The 21,008-nt window shown below is 40.9% G+C and overlaps 3 protein-coding genes across 3 annotated transcripts; 1 reads left to right on the top strand and 2 right to left on the bottom strand.

Annotated features, from left to right (window-relative positions):
- Positions 1-94: 94 nt before the first annotated feature.
- On the bottom strand, positions 95-10,793 carry adam8a (ADAM metallopeptidase domain 8a). Its single transcript, XM_086180757.1, has 25 exons — positions 10,664-10,793; positions 10,364-10,473; positions 10,151-10,224; positions 9,974-10,052; positions 9,018-9,094; positions 8,509-8,740; positions 7,940-8,017; positions 7,755-7,823; positions 6,041-6,210; positions 5,878-5,959; positions 5,661-5,803; positions 5,402-5,579; positions 5,240-5,329; positions 4,886-5,081; positions 4,717-4,798; positions 4,449-4,626; positions 4,274-4,360; positions 4,116-4,200; positions 3,648-3,756; positions 3,369-3,567; positions 2,153-2,200; positions 2,007-2,063; positions 1,867-1,917; positions 1,704-1,784; positions 95-1,375 (listed from the first exon to the last, which is right to left on the bottom strand). Exons 1-25 carry the CDS (start codon positions 10,707-10,709, stop codon positions 1,331-1,333), a joined length of 2,646 nt encoding a protein of 881 aa, XP_086036883.1. The 5' UTR covers positions 10,710-10,793; the 3' UTR covers positions 95-1,330.
- Positions 10,794-11,666: 873 nt separating this feature from the next.
- Positions 11,667-15,506, top strand: znf511 (zinc finger protein 511). The gene is made up of 6 exons (XM_086180430.1): positions 11,667-12,229; positions 12,304-12,377; positions 13,299-13,500; positions 14,314-14,438; positions 14,641-14,892; positions 15,178-15,506. Exons 1-6 carry the CDS (start codon positions 12,059-12,061, stop codon positions 15,248-15,250), a joined length of 897 nt encoding a protein of 298 aa, XP_086036556.1. The 5' UTR covers positions 11,667-12,058; the 3' UTR covers positions 15,251-15,506.
- Positions 15,507-15,635: 129 nt separating this feature from the next.
- msx3 (muscle segment homeobox 3) lies at positions 15,636-18,048 on the bottom strand. Its single transcript, XM_086180260.1, has 2 exons — positions 17,554-18,048; positions 15,636-17,230 (listed from the first exon to the last, which is right to left on the bottom strand). Exons 1-2 carry the CDS (start codon positions 17,894-17,896, stop codon positions 16,824-16,826), a joined length of 750 nt encoding a protein of 249 aa, XP_086036386.1. The 5' UTR covers positions 17,897-18,048; the 3' UTR covers positions 15,636-16,823.
- Positions 18,049-21,008: the final 2,960 nt, after the last annotated feature.

The raw sequence follows: 21,008 nt of genomic DNA, 5'->3' as shown, positions 1-21,008 counted from the left end.
TAATGTGAATTATGACCTCTGTAATCGAAGAATAATTAAAAGAACGCCTTTTTTAAAATTTCACTTGTCACTTATGATAATAAGTCAGAATCAGAACGTGATTAGGTTTGTCAGCCATGGCCAACATTTATTCATGATTGGTTTTATTATAAGCACAATTTCACATACACACACACTCAAAGAAAATCTCAATAAATATAAACAATCGAAATTCATTTTCAGTTCAAAGTTGAGTTCTTTGAGGAAAAAGCTCAATCATTGGCCCTAAGAGGGAAGGACAAAGTGAAAGTGTCCACTGCATAGAATAGACAATATAAAATCCCTTGAAGAATTACAATCATGCAATGTCTGGGGTGGCAATAAAAAGAAAAAAAAAACAACAGCTTTGTGGCCACAGGATACAATTTCTTCCCACTCTTGAATAAATTAGCCACTTATTAATCAAATTGCAAAAACAGGTTATAAACCTCTTGCCACAAATTAATCAAAGCAATAGAATTTAAAACTTTTGGCCACTAATTAATCCCATTTTGAGAACAAATCATAGTCTATCTCAAAGCCACCGATTAATTGGATATAGTTCGTGGCTACAAACTAATCAAATCGTGCAAACAAGTTATATCTCGTGGACAGTAATTAATCAAAGGTTTTGGACAACTCATATCTTGTGGTCACAAAGTAATCCTACCCCCTGTAGCCATTTGGTGCTCCATACAATCAACATGTACCAAGTAAACAGGCAAAAATACATCCTCATACTTCACACAACCCACACAATCAAGCATATCCCAGAAAAAAGGTTTCAAATTCAGAACTTTTTTACGACTTAATACAAAAAAAATCTGTAAAGTGCCCATTTTGGTGCCACATGTTAAAATCCCTTAACAAATAAAAACATCTAAATGACCTCTTAAAAAGGGAGTACCAAACCCATGTGTTGGATGGGTAAGTGTTAGTAAAACAGTTACAGTATCAACAGTGCAATTACTTTGCGATGTGTTCACATGTCCAAGGATGAAGGCGGAGAGACATTTCCCTTCAAACACATCATTATGGCAGCTAAGCCATTTGTCATTTAAAGCGCTAAAGTTGAATCTGTCAATCACAGCTTCAGGTTTTAATTAAATTACTGAAAACTGCCTAAAAGCACAAGAAAGGCAGCAGTAATCCTCCGGGAGGACTTCGCTGGAAAGTCTCTTGTTGTTGCTGATTCTGTGCTGGATCTTGTTCCCACAGTAAAACAGATGAGCGTCTCCTGAGAGGATTTTCAGAGTCCTTGTAGGTGAGGCAACATCATCGGCGTTTACACCAGGGTGAATTATTCCCCCAGTCATCTGGGTCGGCTGGGAGGCTTAAGGGCTGCCCTGCCTGCAAACTACACAAACAAACATACTGCCAATGAGCTTCTCTCACAAAAAAAACTAATTTTCTCCCTCCAGACTTTCTCTAATTGTTTTTCTGTCCTCTCTTGACACTCACTTTTGTATAAAAGTTATTCAGTGATGGTCAGGGAGAGGTTATGTCCTCACCAACACACTGAAACACTGCTTGTTCATTACACTGCTATGTTGGAACAATGCCCAAAACCACAGGCCTCTTTATACATTCCTAAAATAAGATTAAGAATGTTTGAATGCCAACTGCCACAACGTGGATGATTCAGGAAAGTACCGTCTGACTCCTGCTGCTGTCTGACTACTTACCAGCTGAGTGTGTGGCAACGGAGACAGAACTGCAGATGGCTTTGGCTTCACAGGAGGCATCGGAGGTTTAGGCTTCACGATCTGAGAGAGCCGATGATCAAATTTGAAGAGAGCAGCAACAACATTTAAAAGTGCAACTATATGAAAATGTGATGTTGCTTACTAGTTTTGCTGAAAGTGGTGGGAGAGGTCTGGATGGAGGTAGTGGCTTAGCCTGACAACAGCAATCAGTAGGTCTTTAAACATCAACTTTTAAAAAGCAAGAAAAAGAAAAAATATGGCAAATTTTGTTAGCATTCCCACCTCAGAATAGGCTGGTTTGCTTGGAACTGTGGGTGGCTGTGTGAGTGGCCTGACAACCTAAAGACAAACATTAAAAGACATTAGTAGGAACATAAACATTTAGGATGCACTACTGGGGTTAAAGACACAACACTGGATTAGTTTACCTGCTGAATCTTTGATGGCTGAGGTACCATTGGGACTTTCTTGGGGGGCTATGAAAGAGAAGGACCGAGAGATGAGAAGAGGAAAAAGCTCGGCTTGTATTTCTTAACCATCAGTAGTACTGTTTAAATGGCGTTGTGCTCATGTCATAATGCTCTTCAGGCAAAATAACAAAGCGTCCTGTAAATAACACATTTACCCTGTTAGAGACATAATCAACTGCCACTGAATTACTATTAACGACAGTTTACTTTAGTCACTATATTTCAGTAGTGAAGCTGCTTGAGCCAAATTGGAACTAGAAAACACTCAGAGAGGGTTTACTGTTGTGAAGGGCAGGGTTCACACGGTCATGAACGATACGGAAATTGAAAATAGAAATTTCCAAGTCCAGAGTTTTTTTAATTGTTAAAATGTGGAAAAAATGTAAATTTGAACAAAAAGGAGTGAGCGTTATGGAAATTCGTTGAAAGTTCCTCAGTATTATAGTACATGTGGTGAAAATCTCTTTTGATTTTACTTAATACATGTTGATGTTGTATCAAACCACGTAGCCTCTCATTAAGTTTAAAGATACATTAATATATTTGATATGAAGAATTTATGATCATGAAAACTGTCCTAGGGCAGCACCTTGGTGCAGTGGTTAGCACTGGTGCCTCAAAGCAAGAAGGTTTCAGGTTCGAGTCCCGGCTCGGGCACAGGATCTTTCTGTGTGAGTCTGCATGTTCTCCCTGTTCCTGTGTGGGTTCTCTCTGGTACTCCAGCTTCTTCCCACAGTCCAAAGACATCAAGAGGGGACGAGGCTGATTGATACTCTAAATTGACTGTAGGTATGAGTGTTTGTTTAAAAATTACCTGTCCACTACATTTCATTTAAATGACTACATTTCTCCATGAGATATTCTGCCAACAAACAAATAAAATAATATTTCTGATCCATAAATTCTGCACCAAATTTGTTTCATTTTCTTTAAAACACACTCCTGCATTTTTTTTCATGTTGACATATTCTGGTAGTTTTGAAGGAATTGATGAAAAAAAAAAAATCGCAAAAATTTTCCAAGTCTACAATGTTCAAAATTTTCATTCTGGCCGTTTATTCAAATCTACTTTGAAAAAAAGAATGGGTCCTTTTGAAAAATAAATTTTGCATGATTACGCTCACGGACAGATGGACAGCATTGGAATGGTAACATTCTTGGTGGAGAAACAAACCTCTGGAGCAGTTCTGCTGGGCCTGAATGCTGTAGTAGAGGGTCTGACAATAACAGAGGTCAGCGGTTTACAGGCTTGAGTGGCCGAGGACTCCACAAATGTAGGCTGGCTGATAGCAGTGGACCCAAGACGAGGGCTGCCCCGTACAATGCTTGAGCAGAACAATGGATTGGACTGTCCTGAGGTAGATTGGAAGCATCTATAAAGAACGAACAAATGGTCAAAATAAATATGACAAGTCTTTGATATCATGCACACAGTCAAAGCAGATAAGCTCACCTCTTTGTAGGTGGCTTTCTTCTGATGCAACACATCATACTCCCAATAAGGATGACCAGGAGAATAAGTAATCCCACAGCCAACAAAACGATAAATACTGGACTCGCTCCTGCGCGCGCACACACACACACACACACACACACACACACACACACACACACACACACACACACACACACACACACACACACACACATCAATTATTTTCTGTTACAATGGAATGAGCATGTAACTGCAATGTAACATCATTACTGTATCTACACAGAGTTATGGTGTAATGCAATGAAATCCATGTTCATCAGAACAAACCTTAGCTGTTTGACAGAATCTTTAACCAAGAATTCAGTCTTACAGGAGAAAAAAAAGCACAAGAGACACAGCTGTGGTCATGTGTCAGGTGCATTCATTGAAAGGCTCTAAACAGGCACACAAATACCATTACTGCTGCAAGAGTTTAATGTGTTTTACCTTGAGGCAGCTCAGACTGCTGTACATCGCAGAAAGGTGGGGCCCAGCCAGGATCGCAGTGACACTTACTCTCGTGGTTACAAACCTGCAAGAAACAACTCAGAGTCCCATGCATGCTTCAAGAGCTACCAAACAAATTTGTGGGACAAATTTCTTACCCCATGGTTGTTGCATTTGGCAGAGCAGTCATTTGTTCCATAGGATTTTATGTTTTTGATGTCCTGGCACTTTTGATTATAGCAAACCTGAGGACCAACAGTTGGGAGGACACAGATTAAGAGACCACAGAGGGTTTGTTGATGCTGACTACAACCAACCAATCGGTTTTCTCACCATGTTGTAACCACACTTGGTGCCAGTTGGAACCATGCCCAAGTCTGCTGGGTAATTGTCTTCAGGTTTCATAGTAGCTTCATTGCATATATCATATCCTATTTTGGAAAAAGACTTCATGGATGTTACTGGGAACTCCCAGCCTCCAGAGCAGAAAAGTGTCCCGCATAATTGATCTCTGCAAGCACAAAGAAAGCAATGATTCTCAAACAGACTGTAGCAGTTAAAACTGGAAAAATGTGCTACCACATTGCCCTTACTGACGTACTCTCTCAAACATCTTTGGTTAAACAGAGTCTTCTTGCAACTCCCGTACCGAAAGAAACAGGCATCTGCAGATACTTCAGCATCTGAAGAAAAGAAAAACACACAATGTTAACTTGAAGAATTGTTGAGGCGGAGTTGATGCGATGAGTTGAAGGAAAATAATATTCTACCTGGTCCCCACAGTCTCTTGCAGTGCTGCTGCCGTGATGGACACTGTCCGTTGTAGCAGTATCCTCTCCCACGGTTGCACAAGAGGCCATTTTGCGTGAAGGCATCAGTAGGACAAGAGGCAGAGAGTCCAGTGCAGTGTTCTGCCAAGTCACAGTCTCCTGTCTTTGGTCGGCAGACGATGCCTGTCGGCTTCAGCTGTAAAGTGAAAGGAAACACAGATGGTGATGTACCAGATACTGAAATACATACACTCCCACAAACCAGGCTGCTAGACTCTGTCTGGCTATATGGTAACACAATTAGAATCAGTGTGACTTCACTCATCTGGTGCGCACAAACGGAATATTACTTACTTGACAGTTGTGGCAGCATTCACCCTCAGCACACTGTGCTCCGGTGTTAAGTTTGCAGGTAGTAGCATTGCAGCAGGGATTCTTGCATTCCTTGGAGGGAAACAGAGTTTGAGGAACATTCTGTGTTAACTGATATTGTATGTTTGGGTGAGTGCATTATACCTCCACAGTGCCACAGTCACAGTCCTCTCCAGGCTCCAAGAAGGCATTTCCACACACTGGCCCTCCATAGATGCGATTACTTGAGGGTGTATCCAGCAGGCAGGCAGGGTTGACCTCTTCCAAGAACCTACCTAGCTGCTGCTGACTGCAGCTGCTGAACAGCTCAGGGTACTTAATGCTTCAAAATGAACACACAATTATTATTATTTTTTAAATTTAAGAACAAACAATTTAGGGGTTGATAAGAAAATGAGCTTACCCGACACTCTCAGCCATAATACAGCCTTCTTTTGATATGACAGAGCCGCAGACGCATTTTTCATTGTCATGGGACAAACCCAAATTGTGGCCCATCTCATGTGCAATAGTGGAGGACACTCCTATCGCATTACTGTTGTGGTCCTGTGTACAGTAAAGTCAGACTGAAATGCTGCACATCCTACAAACATATGTCCATCCATCAAAATATGACCTACCTCGTTGACTGCTCCGGAGGTAGAGGTGCACATTGCATTTGTGTTTGCCAGGCCAACAGTGGAGCCTTCGAAATCTACACCTCTGAATGAAGACAAAGGGGAGCAAAATTAGACATCTGCCCTCAGTGTTGGTCTTATTGGTGAGGAATTGGAGATGTCTTACGTGATGAACTGTGCATTGTCATGTTTAGTCCTGGGCAGCAGAAACCTCTGTCGCCAGTCAAGGAATCGACTGAGGGTCTGTTCAGGATAAGTGCTCACATCTATCTCATCTCTGTATGACCAGATCTCCAGGCTCACTAGCATCACGCGGACCCCCATGGGGCGATACAGCTGAAACAGAGCAGGAAACACTTTCAGGACAGAATTCAAAGTGAGCATTAAGATAAGTGATTATCTGTTGAACATTTCAAGAGAAGAGTCACAAACATGAATCTCCAAATCATAGAACAAAGGAGGGGGCTATTTCAGGCAAGTGAAGTATGAATCATACACATTGGCCCTACTCTCTAAGAGTATGCAAACAGGATAATTTGATGTGTGAATATTTTCAGCAGAGGTGTGAAGATTCGCAATTGAAGTTAAATTTTCACAGCAAAAGAACTTTCATTCTCTCGTGTTACTGGTCAGGTTCCACTCAGTGAAGACCAGATAGTATGAGAACACATTTCCTGTTTTTCTGAATTCACCACTGAAAACCTGTTGCTATATCGTGGTAAAAGTGTCAAAAATGTGCCTTTTCTGCACTCAGTGAAAATGTATGAATGGAAAAAATAGATGGAGTAATAATTAAAACCACTAAGATGGAGCATACCTCCACCTGGCACGTTATTGCTTGTGTCCTAACTAAAGCTGCAAACTGTGATGAACTAGTCCTCGCAGCCCTGCGCATGCCAGAATGTATGGTTGTTCTGTAGGTGGTGCAAATATCACTTCCTGTGTCTGCTAGGTGGTGCTGGAAATAACACACACATCATCCATCCATTTTCTTCCGCTTATTCCTGTTAAGGGTGGCAGGGGGGCTGGAGCCTATCCCAGCAGCTTTCAGGCAAGAGGCGGGGTTCACCCTGAACAGGTCGCCAGTCCATCACAGGGCCAACACATGTAGACAGAAAACCATTCACACTCACAGTCACACCTACGGTCAACCCTACCCACAGTATCAATCAGCCTCGTCCCCATTTGCATGTCTTTGGACTGTGGGAGGAAGCCAGAGTACCCGGAGAGAACCCACACAGGCACAGGGAGAACATGCAGACTCCACACAGAAAGATCCCAAGCCGGGACTCAAACCCGGAACCTTCTTGCTGTGAGGCGACAGTGCTGACCACTGCACCACCGTGCCGCCACACATATCATATATGATGTTATTGTGCATCATGTGAAAGCAACATCAGGCTTACATTCTGTACCAACCAGATGGTGCCAAGCCTAAATCTTAAATTCAGCTTGTAGATGGCCTTGCAACAGAAATGCTGTTTAACTGGAACTTACCGTCACCAAGATCTTAACATTTTCCTGACTGAATCTGACATAGATCTTGTCAACCCAAAAAGAGAAATACATCAAAGTACAAGAGGTATGTAATTTCCTGTTACTGACACAATAACTCATCTTCCCCGATTCTTCCAATCCCTAACCTACACCCCTCCAGCTGGTGTGGTGAAAATCAGCCTCCGTTTTTATAACCCTACTAACAGATAGACACACAAACACCATCAGAAATGTGACTTCCATGGTGGATACTGGATACCCACATATTAGGTCTTCCAGACTTTCCAAACTTAACCTATTTTTTACAGTCCCAGCTGTTTCACGGTCAGTGGTTTTAATAACATACCAGGGCTGAATCATTTAAATGACTAATGCACACGTACCTTGTCCACATGGTTGGCTATTTCAATCACTCTGGCCTCGATTATCTTTTTACTTCCAAACTTCTTGTACTAGAAATACAATGATCTGTATTAGTAAAATAACATTTTTAATGTAAAGATAATCATCAGGCTACATCTGGAACAACAGATAGACTCATCTAGAAGATGGAAAAAGAGAATCACACCTCCGTGTGGTCGACCACCACAGCCAGCTCCACAGTCCTGGGTTTCTCTCTGTAGTCTTTGGTCTGGGCTCTGCTTTTCTGAATGACGCATAGACAGAAATATTTCTTGTGGTTGAGCATCAATATATGGTTGAGGATGGTTAGCATAGCCCAGGAATAGTATTTTAATGGGAGGGTTTAAGTCTTTTAGAGTCCAAAAGTTTGCAAAATGAACATTATGATTATACCTCAGAGATATTTCAATGCAAAAGTATGACATCTATTAGAAAGTCCATAATGTTTGCACATTGAAGCTGCAAGGAAAGTCAAAAATAATCTCTCTTTTTTTTTTTTAGCACATTAGCGTTTCTTTCCATTTGTTCTAATGAAAGGATTTGTTTTGTTGTGTAACGTTATCAGCAAAAATAATACTAGAATTTTACTGTATCCACTTTAGCTTTTTTTGTTTTTGCATTGACATAATCAAATTTTAAAATACAGAACAAAAAAAAAACAACAGATCATCGTTAGTCCAAATATTTTAGCTGTGGGCTTCAAACTCTGTATGTGTCCAAGCTGAGTGTCTTTACCAGACTGCTGAACTGGAACAGTCCAGATGGACGAGCTCCATGATCATAGAAAGTGGTTGTGTTTCCATGGGAACATGAACTTCTCTTCCTCCTCAGGTGTTTGTAGTTGTAAACGGCGTGAAGACCCTCATCACTGTGACCTTCAGAGCTCTGTTTGCCAGTCTGCTGGACGCCCTCTGCACTGGTCAGAGGTTCTATAAGGTACATTTGGTCTTGGAGACGCACAAACCCCCTGCAGATCAAAACAGGAAGGTCAGAATGGGTGCAGGGAAATCTTATCTTTTGAATTTGTCTGTACAGTCTATTCAGACACAGCTACACTCAGTCTTAGAAGTCATCTTGATGGCTCCAGCGGGATGATTCTGTCTTTGGATTGAGTCACTGTAGGCTCACACAGCCCCGAGTCATCGTGGGTTTAATTGCATCTAGCATGCCAGTTAAGGAAACAATCCTCTTTTTGTAATTGGTAAAACAGGAAGAAAGAAATAAGTCTGTCCGGCGTCACTCACTTGATTCCTGAGCACAGTTCTATGCTGGCAGTGGAGTCATCCGCCCCCACAATGTGTCCATGGTAGTAGCAGTGGCTCTGGACAGATACAGTTTAGAATACAATTAAAAAACACAAGGTCTAACTTGAGTCAGAGAGAATAATTTTAACTTTATGTGGTGATCACTTCCAGGATGAGACGTCATCTGCTGTAAAGAGGAAGTATGTCATTGAGAAACTTGGGTTCATACCCGCATAGAATACTTGGAAATAAAAAGGAAATACTGCAATGTGTTGCAAGAAAATTTCCTATATGTTGCTTTTGTAGATGTTGAAAAAATATGTTCTTTTTCTTCACCACTGGCACCAAGTCCTTGCTGTCAGGAGAACTGCGGTGTCTCTGTAGGAGTGTGGTCTGTGTCTGTACATTATGAAGAGTGCCCAGAGACATTTTCTGTTATGATGCCAATAAAAACTGAGATGCAATTAATCAGAAATTTTGCTGCTTTATCCGTTCTATGACTTGATTTTTTTTTTGTTTTGTGCTGTGAATCCCTGAGAAAGAACTTGATTTATAATAATGTAAATGTAATTTGAAAATAATGAGGCACTTGTTGAGATTAAAATTCAAGGTCACGCTTCATCTATCTTCTAGCTCTCATTTCCCTAGAGAGAACCCAACAGATGGAGGCAAATGTGACAAAAATGGGCAAGATGGCACAGGATATCCTGGATATGATTCACACTGTGCATCCGGTTTTGAATGATAATTCTCTGGTAATGTATATGCTGAAGTTTCACCCACATGTCTGATTTGTTCAAGATTCAAGTGGAAAGAATGAATTAGATATTCAGAACTTAATTCATTAAACTTCCCATATTCTAAAAACACCTGCGCCTGTTTTTTTTTTTTTTTTTCTTGACACACTAAAAAGCACAACGTGTATCTGAGATAGTGAAGAAAGCAAAGGCGAATACCTCCAGATCAGGAGCCGATGTGAGTTGATCGCCCTCCTCGGAATAGTGTGTCACAGTAAAGTCTTTCCCAATAAGATCTCTGGAAAGATCCATTTGACATTTGATTTACATGGGCAGATAGAAAAGGGATCCAATTGATCAAAAATACTGGAACAGACATATTTGAGGATCCCTTACTTGTTCTTTTCCAGATGTAGAGTGCAGTTTTGTCCTGCAATTGTCAAAGAGTACTGGAGGACATCAGGGTACATCTACACACACACACACACACACACACACACACACACACACACACAATACAAATACAGTGTCAGTAATGATTATCGTGTGTGTGTGTGTGTGTGTGTGTGTGTGTGTGTGTGTGTGTGTGTGTGTGTGTGTGTGTGAGACCTGGTTTGTAGCAGCATCAGTGATGTGAGATGAAACTTTCAGCTTCTGAGGTGTCACTGTTTGGTACGTTGTCACATGAGGTAGAGTCCTCACATGTCCCGATATAAGTCCTGCAAGTGTCATCAATGATTTAGAAATAAAGAAAGAAAGAAAGACAGACAGAAAGAAAGAAAGAATGAATTAGAAACAGAGTCATCAATGATTTAGAAAGAAAGAAAGAAAGAAAGAAAGAAAGACAGAAAGAAAGAAAGAGAGATAGACAGAAAGGAGAGAAGAAAGAACGAAACTGCCATGTCGTACCCCATGAAGAGAAGAAAATCCATGTGTAATATCCCAAATGTTGCATGTTGCTCTGCCGGTCCGAACGGACTCTTTCATTGTGCGTTTGCCAGTCCGAGAGAAATAGGGAGGAAGACCATCACTCCGCCCCCTCCGCTGTAATATCCTGAAAATTATCATTCGAGGCGGGGAATCTAAATGATTCACAATCTGATAACTTCAGCGGTGCTCTCGGTTAACGCGTGTCAGTTTTGGTGAGTCGAAATTTACTCAGACGTGACTGACCTTTAGTTAAACACTCTTTCATGATCCTCGACTGGTCATTGGCAGTTCATTAAGACGGGAATAAAGTACACTCAAATATGAATTTACCATCAAGCGTTATTAGGTTCAAGTTATTACACGCAGGTCATCAGGTCAAATTAGGGAGTTTTAAAATCTTACTTCGTTTCAGCTTTTTAGATGTCATTTGGCCATTGAACATTAATTAATCATCAAAAGAATTTAATTAAATTGAATCGATATCGACATAAATTTTATTTTGACGCATTTAATCACACATTCCAATTTTAGGATGTATTATATGAAAGTAGGATAAACCTAAACCTAAACATAAGCCTTCAGAATACTGAAGCGATCACACTGTCGCTCCATGGTCTTTGTCGTCACCTACCGGCTGGTAGTGGATGGTGAACAAGCAGAATTTATTTGTTTTTACTGTGGTACATTTTCATATAGTATTGTAAACGTTGATCATTTAGATTAGTTGTAGTTGTGGCGCGTTCAAACGACAAAAGTCTATCATTTCCGTCTCATATTATGCACTGTGGCTTCATTCTCTTGTAACGCAGGATTTTAATGGCCTCCTCTCTTTGTTGTAAAGCACTTTGAGTTATAGATACTACTCTTACTACTAGTTCTACTAATTCTAATACTTCTACCACTACTACTACTAATTATTATATATAGGTACAAACACATTAGATTATTATGATAATTAGTAGTAGTAGAATAGAAGTATCAGTATTGGTAGAAGTAGTAGTAAGAGTAGTATCTGATTACTTTTCACGGTGAAAGCTAACACTTCCTACCGACTACCATTCATTGTACTATGCTAGCTAGCAGGCAGCTGCTCTCTATGGGTCTCGGCCGCTGTCAACTTCCAGCCAATTAACCCGTTCGTGACACGGCTCTCTCGAGACACCTATGGTCAAAACTTGACCTTATCAACTTTTAGTCTATGGAGCTGTATTACTGAGTCTGGTCAATCGGTGGCGGTAAAGTACAATTTTTATACCAACGCCACCAAAACTACGAAACAACGTCATCACTCCGCGACATGTTCAGCTCCTTCCATAATATACGGCTCCTCCTGAAGTCAGGAAACGGTATGAAAACTGAAAACGCCACGAAACGATGCTGCAGGAGGAATTTGTTAAACGTCCGACCAGGAGAGATATTTTGGTGAAAAACTGTGATGAAGAATGTTCGGCGGGAAACATACACCCGCAACAGAGAGACGAGGGGAACCCTTTTAACTTCAGCCCGCAGCTCATCCACCTGCACAAGGACCACCAGCTGTTTGAGGTAACAGATACCGCCTGAAAACTTGAACCCACTGTAGGTACCATTCCCTCCACAATAACACGCCCTGTTTCTAGGATGGAGATGTTCACAGACACATGTACCTACAAGACCTTTATATCTCAGAGGCCGACGACAGACCAACACTCAGGTAGGACTGTTGCACTTTCGTGATAGCTGGGCTAACATTACATTCAGTAGCCATGAAATAAACAAATGAAGTTGAAATATAGAGATTTAAAAAAATAAATAAAGAAAGAATCTTAATTTTTTTATTTAGCTCTCACTAAAGAGAATATTGACTACATGACCAAACACATGCAGTAGTGAACAGCGAATCCCTTTTAAGACAAAAAAAAATGCAACTTGCAATTAAAAATTTTCAGTAATCATTAATTTGTTTGTCAGTTTGGATTATTTCTTTCGTTTCGTCAACTATTTTATATCATGGTCTATTGTGGCCAAACGCTATCACTGTCCTTGGCAGAAGAGCATAGCGTAAGATGATGAGAAAGGGTTGGACTAAGTACCAATTCTTCAATATTTCAATACAGCCCCTGGTATTATGGATGGATTCACTTCGTAGTAATATTGACAAGTTTCTAGGGTGTGTTCAAGAGGCTCTGAGAAAATGTGCTTCTTAGTTGCTGAAGTCTTTGAAACTCACACAGCAATGCAGGATATAGACACAAAGTTTATGCCGTCTTAGGCATGCTACTTCTGTACTTACACAGATATCATGATGTAATGAAGAAGAATTTTCTTGAAATTCATAATTATTGCACCATCACTGTGTTGTGATACCATCGTTATAGTGCCAGATTGAGTTGTACTTTGTATTCTATGAACTGATGCTCAGCCTTCATCATTAGATAGTTCATAGGGATGTTCTCCGACAAACTAGCTGGTAAATGCACTGTGGTGACAGATTAAAGGAGAAACCTGAACAGATTAGAGAAGAGTCAGGAAGACAATGCCCCTCATCCATCGGGTGCGAGGGTCACTTAATAAGTCTCCCTCAGCCCCAGAGGGACTCGGCCAGCAGTGTTCACTTACTGTCTCTCTTTCTCAGTGTGTCAGAGTTTGCCTGTCACATCTCTGGCTGCAGTGCCGTTCATAATACTCTGGAGGAGTACGAGCACCACTACAACTCCCTGCACAGACATGTGTGCTGCTCCTGTCGTCGCTCACTTCCAACCGCCCGCCTCCTGGACATCCACATTCAGGAGTGGCATGACTCTCTCTTCAGCATCCTCTCCCAGCGCCAAGACATGGTAGGTCCTCTGAGGGTGTCATTGTTTAACTCTCGCACTCATAAGCTACAAACTGATATTTAACCATTTTTATATAGTGTAAAAAATTAGCTACACAGAATATTCTGAGCTCTCTAGTATTAGTGCCCTGGAGGACTCAGCAGTAGGATGATGAATGGGGCTACACAGTGGCAATTCATGTAACAATGAGGATTTTAAGCTTGTTGTTTTTGCTGTTGAGGAATACTCACAATGCATTTCATTTAATTATCATTATTTTTTATATGTAAAAGATATGTTACTTTTACAAATTCACAGTGGTTTACAGTATAAAATGTGTCTATTTTACAAACTGGTTTTAAACATATTATTGATGTTTATCAGACATAGTATTTGCAAAATAATCAGATTGTTTGTTTGAGAGCAGCAAAAAAAATGGCGTGTCAACAATTTTCTAATTTTATATCATTAGAATCTTTTTAATGATGTTTTATGTAATAAAAGAGGCTTTAATGGTTCTTTGCAGGATCTCAGAGAGGTCGTAAACAAGTGAAGTGGAGCTCACGTCATTTTTTCATCATGTTGACCTTATATGAAAATGCTATTCATGATAAATTAGATGAGCACTCACTATATTTATCTAAAAAATAATCTTAAAGTATAAGAATACTGCCCACACTGCCAATTCCCTCTGCATTCTTTGTACTTTGAGCACCTTCTGCTAGCAGAGGTAACAGTGAATAGAGAGTTGAGCAGCTCTTCTTCTTGATTTTCTTTTGTGAAACTTTTTAACTTAAGTGCGGATCTAAGTAAAGTTGCACCCGTATGTTTCAGTACCAGTGTTTGGTGGAGGGCTGTGAACAGAAGTTCAGGACTAGTGCACACCGGAGGGACCACCTAATAAGAATTCACAAGTACCCTCCAGACTTCAGATTTGACAAAACCAAGAGAGACAAAGAGTAAGACTGCAATTTCCAATTTGTTCACTAGATGGCAGCAAAACTTTCAATCTTAGAGCACTTGTGCTCGAGCTTCTGATATTAAAACTTCCTTCCTATGAATATTCTGTCCTTTAACCATCTTCATACTATTAGTCTTTTATTAAATACAGCATTTTGTGTGAATGTTTGCACCAAATGTTGTTATGTCTTTATTTCATAGAACTCGAGAGTTGAGGTCACAGCAGCAGAAAGACACATCTATGGAGATAGTGGATGATGTGTGTAAGTCCGAGGGTGTGTGTGAGGTGTTGGCTTCCAAACAACCAGAGCAGGAGGAATCCGTGGAAATGCAGGAGGACGTTGATTTAACGGACAGTTCTAACTCCGCCACTCTGCGAGAAGATCTCTCCTCAACCGCTCACAACACCATGAACATGAGTGCTGAGCCTGTGAAACCACGATACTCCTACAGGTTGGTCATTGAACACATCTGGTGGATATTCTGGCTGGGTTAGCCTTTTGCTAACAGCTAAGAGAAATCTATTCAGCCACTTCCAGGCTGGTAACTCTGGAAGCCAGTTCTATTTTCAGGGGTGAGATAACATCACTGTCACAGTTCACTTACAGTAGGTTAAGAAACTGAAGGAGAAGTTCATTTGACTCCTAATTAAAATTTGTCTTTGTGTTATTAACATAGTTTTGCTTTTTTAAATGCTAAAGAGACAGAGATATTCAACAGCCATATCTTTTCTTTCAGTGTTCCTTCATCCGTGTGCTTCGGTCACGGCTCCGTCCGCGGCTTCAGAGGACGCAGAGGAAGAAGGAAATGAGAAAACTAAGGCTGATGTTTGCTTAAACACCTCTGACCTTTAAATATGCCTATTAATAAATGATCAGGACTGTAAATACATTTTTTTGCACAAAATGTTGTGAGGAACCTTTTGTGTTTTGTAAACTTGGTTTCCTGCTGCCAGGCACCATCTCCTCTCTATCAGTGTTTTTATGATCTATTAATGTTAATTGTCTGACTTTATCATAGAATTATTTGTTCTTCTTATTTGTTGAAAAAGTAAAACAAATAAAAAGTTCACCGTAAAGCCTCTGTGACCTGCAATGATACACTAATGCGAAAGGACCGAATGAAAACACTCACTCTTTGCAGTGGCCGTCGACAAATTCAACAAATATACTAGATAACCCTCCTGAATAGAAAAATACAACAAACATCAGGATTTACTTAATAAATTTTTAATTTTTACAAAAACTGGTTCACCCAACAATTATAAAATACACTGTACATTAATGACTGATGCAAAATCATCAGTTTGTTTTTTTTCCATTTTGATAATTTGCAAAAATAATTATCAACATTTTATTTACGGAAACTGTTGCTGCCTGCCGTTGTAGTGGAAGAGCTTTCCGAACGTTTGTGCAAAAATATTTTTGAGGTAAAATAGAACTTCTTTAAAGGCAATCATTTTAAAGCACATTTTCACATGATTATTCGTTTTAATAAGGACAACTAGTTAGCGGTCAGGTGATTTAGATGAACAGTGAATTTACGTCGAAAGATCAGGAGTGTGATAGAGTTAACAGGTGTGTAACTGTACGAGGATGTCAATTAAAAAAAAGATAAACAGCAAAGAGCATTTTTTGGATAAAAAATTAAAATATTTTAAATTGGCTGTTGATATCTTCTAATTGTGATTATGATGATCTCAACCAGTCAATCAATTGGTGTTGGCCTCTTTGTGTCATAAAAACAGATCTGCTATCTTCTCAATTGGGACAAATTCTTATTATAAAAAGTGAGTACTTGACTATGTGACTAGTAAAAAGGAAAACTGAACTTGTATTATTACTTTTTGATGCTTCGTGGTACAGTTTAAAATAATGTCCATTACAGGAATGAGGTTTTAAAAGCATAATGGTTACTAAGTCCTCTGACACTCAAGCGTTTTGTCTCCTTAAAACTGAAACATCGTGAAGTATTTTGACTTCATTATTTAAAAAAAAATGCAGATTTCAACAGAAAAGCTCAAAATCCCTTTGAAATCTCAAGCCACTGAATGAGTCCCATCGCTTTTTGTTAAAATAATTTTTGCTCAATAAATCACAGGCATGACCTTTTTAGCTGATCATTACTGTTTAGAAAATCAAGGAAAAAATGAAAAATGGTGAAAGATTTCGGTGCTTCAATTTAACGCCTATAATTTAAACAAATTATTTTGCATTTTTGTGTTGAGAAATAAATGTTCTCACACCAATATTCATTTTTGTACAGTCATGAAACAAAGATTTGACCAAAGGTGTCACAGCTCGTCAGGTTTTTAGCGGTCTGGCAGGTTTCTGAGGTCATTTTATAAACCTTTTTTTCCACAAAACGCGGCTCACTAGAGCAGGTTAAGACAAGTAGTACATCCCATAGGGTCCGCTGAATAGTCCGGGGACGGGCACGGCAGGCCGCGGGCCGTTCAGGGCCCCGTAGAGGGACGGGGCTCCCATGGGTGCGCTTAGGGGGAAGGGGAAAGCGAAGGCCGGCAGCAGCGGCTTTGCCGCAAGCTTGAGTTTCTCCAGCTCGGCCTCCTGCAGTCTCTTGGCCTTGGCCCGGCGGTTCTGAAACCAAATTTTGACCTGGGTCTCTGTGAGGCTGAGGGAGGTGGAGAACTCCGCTCTCTCGGCGATGGAGAGGTACTGTTTCTGACGGAACTTCCTCTCCAGAGATAGTAACTGCGAGGTTGTGAAAGGGGTCCTGGGTTTCCTGTTGTTCTTGTGTTTCCGGAGGTTGCACGGAGTTGGGCTCGGGAGTCCTGGAAGTACATGAAAACCATTGGATTTCTAATGATTAGATGCAGTAATCAACAAGCATTTAAAACGTATCTCTGAACAATTGTAGTTTCAGGTTAGCCTTGACCTTGACTTTCATCCAGAGGACCAAAATGATGTCAGTTTTTTTTCGAGAGAAATCTTCTGCAAACGAGGCCATCAAATATTTGTGTTGCCGAAATTAATTTCAAAACTTTTAAGTACTTTTTTTCATGTTAAGGCCTTAAACAGTTTCAGGGTGTTGATAAGTTAAAAATAGTGCATAGCTCTTAGAGATGAGTATAGAAAGAGAACAATCACCACTCACTTGTAGGGGAAGCGTGAGAACCGTGGAACCAGGGGTTGGTCTCCTTGTCGTTAAGAACCAGATCAAGGCGCCCCGGTGACTCACACTCGCCGTCCTCTGGCCGGACGCAGCCTGAGGTGGGCTCGGGGGAAGAGAGTCTTCTATTCGGCGTCCTGTCTGATATGAGGGACTCTACGCTGAAAGGAAGATCCAAACTTTTGGTTTTACACCTTCTGACCGGGGAAAGGTCGAGCCGGTCCGTCTCTATCCCTCCAGCGGCGCGGTCCTCCGCTGAGGTCCCCCCCGGAGCTGCCGTGGGTGGCGATCCCTGCGCAGGATTCATGACGCACGACTGAGGTGCCATACAACCAGTAATCCTGCAGCTCTCTCCTTTAATGCTTTAGTTCCCTGTGTTCACTCAAGGAAATGTGTTGCCAAGGTTCTCCCGACGCTGCAGCTGCGTGGAAACCTCCGTTTTTACGCACGGACTTGCCTCCCTCTCCGGGAAATGCCAAACGTTTCTCTCTCATCCTGCCGCCTGCCTATCTGTCAGTCCATGACTCCACGTGACTCCACCCAAAACCTTCGCTGATAGGACAGGCTTTTACTGACACTGTTGTGTTTCATTTCATGGTGGCTCCATGGATATAAACCTCCAATCAGGGGAGGAACATGGAGTTTGGAGACCCTAAAATATTGCTCTGTACCCCCCCCCCCCCCCGTTCTAGCTCAGCACCTTCCCTCTCAGCGCTGATGACACCAGCAATACGAATTCAATGAGTGCAAAGGAAACTGTCACCATGTATAACTCAGAAAGTACATAAACTTATCTTAGAATTTTCCTTACCAAACTTTACTTGTCAACACACACAGTCAGACAAGGACCCTCATCAACATTTTGCAGATTTAGTTCTTTAATTATTGATCATTTTGTTTCACAACAACTTTTGCGCTGCTAGCTTGACTGGATCAACGGATTTGATTCCTCTATGTCTTGATTAGAATTTCACATCGACAGAGAAAAAACACTATTAACTGTGAGATGGAACCAGTCTTAATTAATACGATGGGAAATCAACATTTGCTTAATAATCAAGAGCAAATGTTAAAGATAGTCAGATACCACCTTCGGCTGCATAAATTCATCATGCATTTCCTTACACAAACTGAACATTAATGTCCTTTATCACTATTTGTAATCATGTATTGACTGAAGATTTGAAATTTAAAATGTTTAAAAAATATTGTCACATGTTGATTAATGAAAAATTAGTCAATTTATGCAGAGCTCTGGTGAGAATGCCATGGTGAGAAAAAAGGAGGCCAAGAGGTGTAACTTGTTCCATCCATCCATTGTCTTCCACTTATTCCTGTTAATCGCGGGGGGGGGGGGGGGGGGGGGGGGGGCTATCCCAGCAGCTACGGGCGAGAGGCAGGGTTCACCCTGGACAGGTCGCCAGTCCATCGCAGAGCCAACATAAATAGACAGACAACCATTCACACTCACAGTCACACCTACAGTCAATTTAGAGTATCAGTCAGCCTAGTCCCCAATTGCATGTCTTTGGACGGTGGGAGGAAGCTGGAGTACCAGGAGAGAACCCACACAGGAACAGGGAGAACATGCAGACTCCACACAGAAAGATCCCGTGCCCGAGCCGGGACTCCCGTGCCCGAGCCGGGACTCAAACCCAGAACCTTCTTGCTGTGAGGCCACAGTGCTGACCACTGCACCACCGTGCTGCCTATAACTTGCTCCCTCATTTTAAATATTTTGAGGTCACAAAATATAACTTTTTTTTTCCTGTCTATGCACCCCCTCTCCTCCCAAAAAAGGAAGAAAATTCCCTTCATGGTGACTCCAGGGCTTGGCATATTTCAATTGATAGATCCCTCGCCTTACAGGGAGGCATTCATTCAAGTCATTAATTCAATCAATTATGCTAACTTTACAGTCAGTGTTTTTATAACAACAATGGATCAAATGACTGTGTGTAATGAAAAGGTTTTAGCCGGTAATCAAGATCATTATCATCAGACCCTGCTGTTCCCGTCAGCTCTGTTTTAACACCTTTCATTGTATTGTTTTGGTTTTATGGCACACCACCATCAGCTGACTCTCACAGCTCTCATCCAGCTCGTTTCCAGCAGCAACAGACAGACGATGAACCCACTGTGTGTAATTCAACGCCAAGCAGCAAACAGAGTTAGCATTTAGCTGTTGAGGAAGGTGGAGGGTTGTGCAAGTGAGCAAAATACTTCCCTCTGGAATGGATGGAGCACTGACCAGAGCTAAAAGGATGGTAAATATTGGACTTGGATGGCCAGAAACACGGATGCACTTCATATCTGGGGGACGAGTAAATCATCAACTGTTTGCTAACATGACTGCCATATAGAGGATATTATAAGTAATTATTGTCATTTAAAAATTGCCCTGTAGAAGAAAACTTACAGTAACAAGAAATTGTATCAACATATTACCAGACAGATGGAACAAGAAATTCAGTTGAGTTTTTCTTAAATATGCCATTGGGTGAGAAAAATAAAAAGCCTTCCACTTTTAGAATTTCTTCTGAAAGGTTGAGAATGTGTTGACAAAAATTTATCACCGTGTTTCATTAAAGCTGTAATGAAACCCAGGATGTGATTTATGGTGCTTTTTATACACTTAAGAGATACTATCACTGTAAATTTCTGCCTTGTGGTAATCAAATTATCCACGGCTGTGTATTGGCCATATTTCAACCTATTATGTTCATTGTCTGTCATCCCTTTGAGAGACAGTAAAACCTCAAATCAAGTTAAAGAGGCCCATTAAAGAGGCCCGTCCAAATTGGTCTTGTTTCGCAGCTCTGCAAATCAAGTCAAATCATTTTCAGGGAAACTTAATATGTGAGAGTTGTTTTTCTTATGGGAACTGTTGTTGGGCCTGCAGCAGCACTGTCTGTCTGCGGGACAATTGCTTAAATGGAGTTAACTATTTCTTTCCCCGAGGTACATTTCTGCTTTGATCCTGCTGTGACTGGCGCCTGTCTGCTCTCTTTCTACCCCCTCCCGCCCCCGCTCTGTGTGACGGGATAGATCGCTCAGGAGCCATGACTGTAATTTAGTGTCCAACAACATTACATTCTCCATTACTTTAACCTGAATATCACCACTTGTGCTTGGATTCCCCCGCTTTGTGTGAAAAATGATATCAGTCTGTCTGTATGTCTTATTTCTTTTCCATAGTTTGATGAATCAGTGATACCCTCCCCAAACTCTTGCCGTAGCATGCAAATGCCAGAAGTCCTCAAAGAACAAGGAAAGTTTGGAGCTTAAACTGATCCATTCTTCTCTGTTTAGCTGTTTGTGTCTATTCATGAATCACTCTGGAAACTAGTGATGATTAAAAATGATTTGTTTGCTAACAGCAGAGGAATTAAGATAACGAAGTACTATCTGTTTTTGGTTAATTTTGCTTATTTGTCTTT

This window comes from Aulostomus chinensis, chromosome 16 (assembly GCF_037954235.1).
Source record: "Aulostomus chinensis isolate RoL2024-O1b breed Wild chromosome 16, RoL_Achi_v1.0, whole genome shotgun sequence".
In the NCBI taxonomy this organism is placed as follows: Eukaryota; Metazoa; Chordata; class Actinopteri; order Syngnathiformes; family Aulostomidae; genus Aulostomus; species Aulostomus chinensis.
This window is presented reverse-complemented; position numbering and strand designations above follow the sequence as displayed.

Coding starts and splice junctions, on each gene's coding strand:
- znf511 (XM_086180430.1), top strand. CDS start 12,059: ATGCTGCAGGAGGAATTTGTTAAACGTCCGACCAGGAGAGATATTTTG. Junction 12,230..12,303: donor AGGACCACCAGCTGTTTGAG/GTAACAGATACC, acceptor CCCTGTTTCTAG/GATGGAGATGTTCACAGACA. Junction 12,378..13,298: donor GACGACAGACCAACACTCAG/GTAGGACTGTTG, acceptor TCTCTTTCTCAG/TGTGTCAGAGTTTGCCTGTC.
- msx3 (XM_086180260.1), bottom strand. CDS start 17,896: ATGGCACCTCAGTCGTGCGTCATGAATCCTGCGCAGGGATCGCCACCC. Junction 17,231..17,553: donor TTCTCACGCTTCCCCTACAA/GTGAGTGGTGAT, acceptor ATGTACTTCCAG/GACTCCCGAGCCCAACTCCG.
- adam8a (XM_086180757.1), bottom strand. CDS start 10,709: ATGCAACATTTGGGATATTACACATGGATTTTCTTCTCTTCATGGG. Junction 8,741..9,017: donor GAACTGTGCTCAGGAATCAA/GTGAGTGACGCC, acceptor TTTGATCTGCAG/GGGGTTTGTGCGTCTCCAAG. Junction 1,376..1,703: donor CGTTGCCACACACTCAGCTG/GTAAGTAGTCAG, acceptor TTGTTTGTGTAG/TTTGCAGGCAGGGCAGCCCT.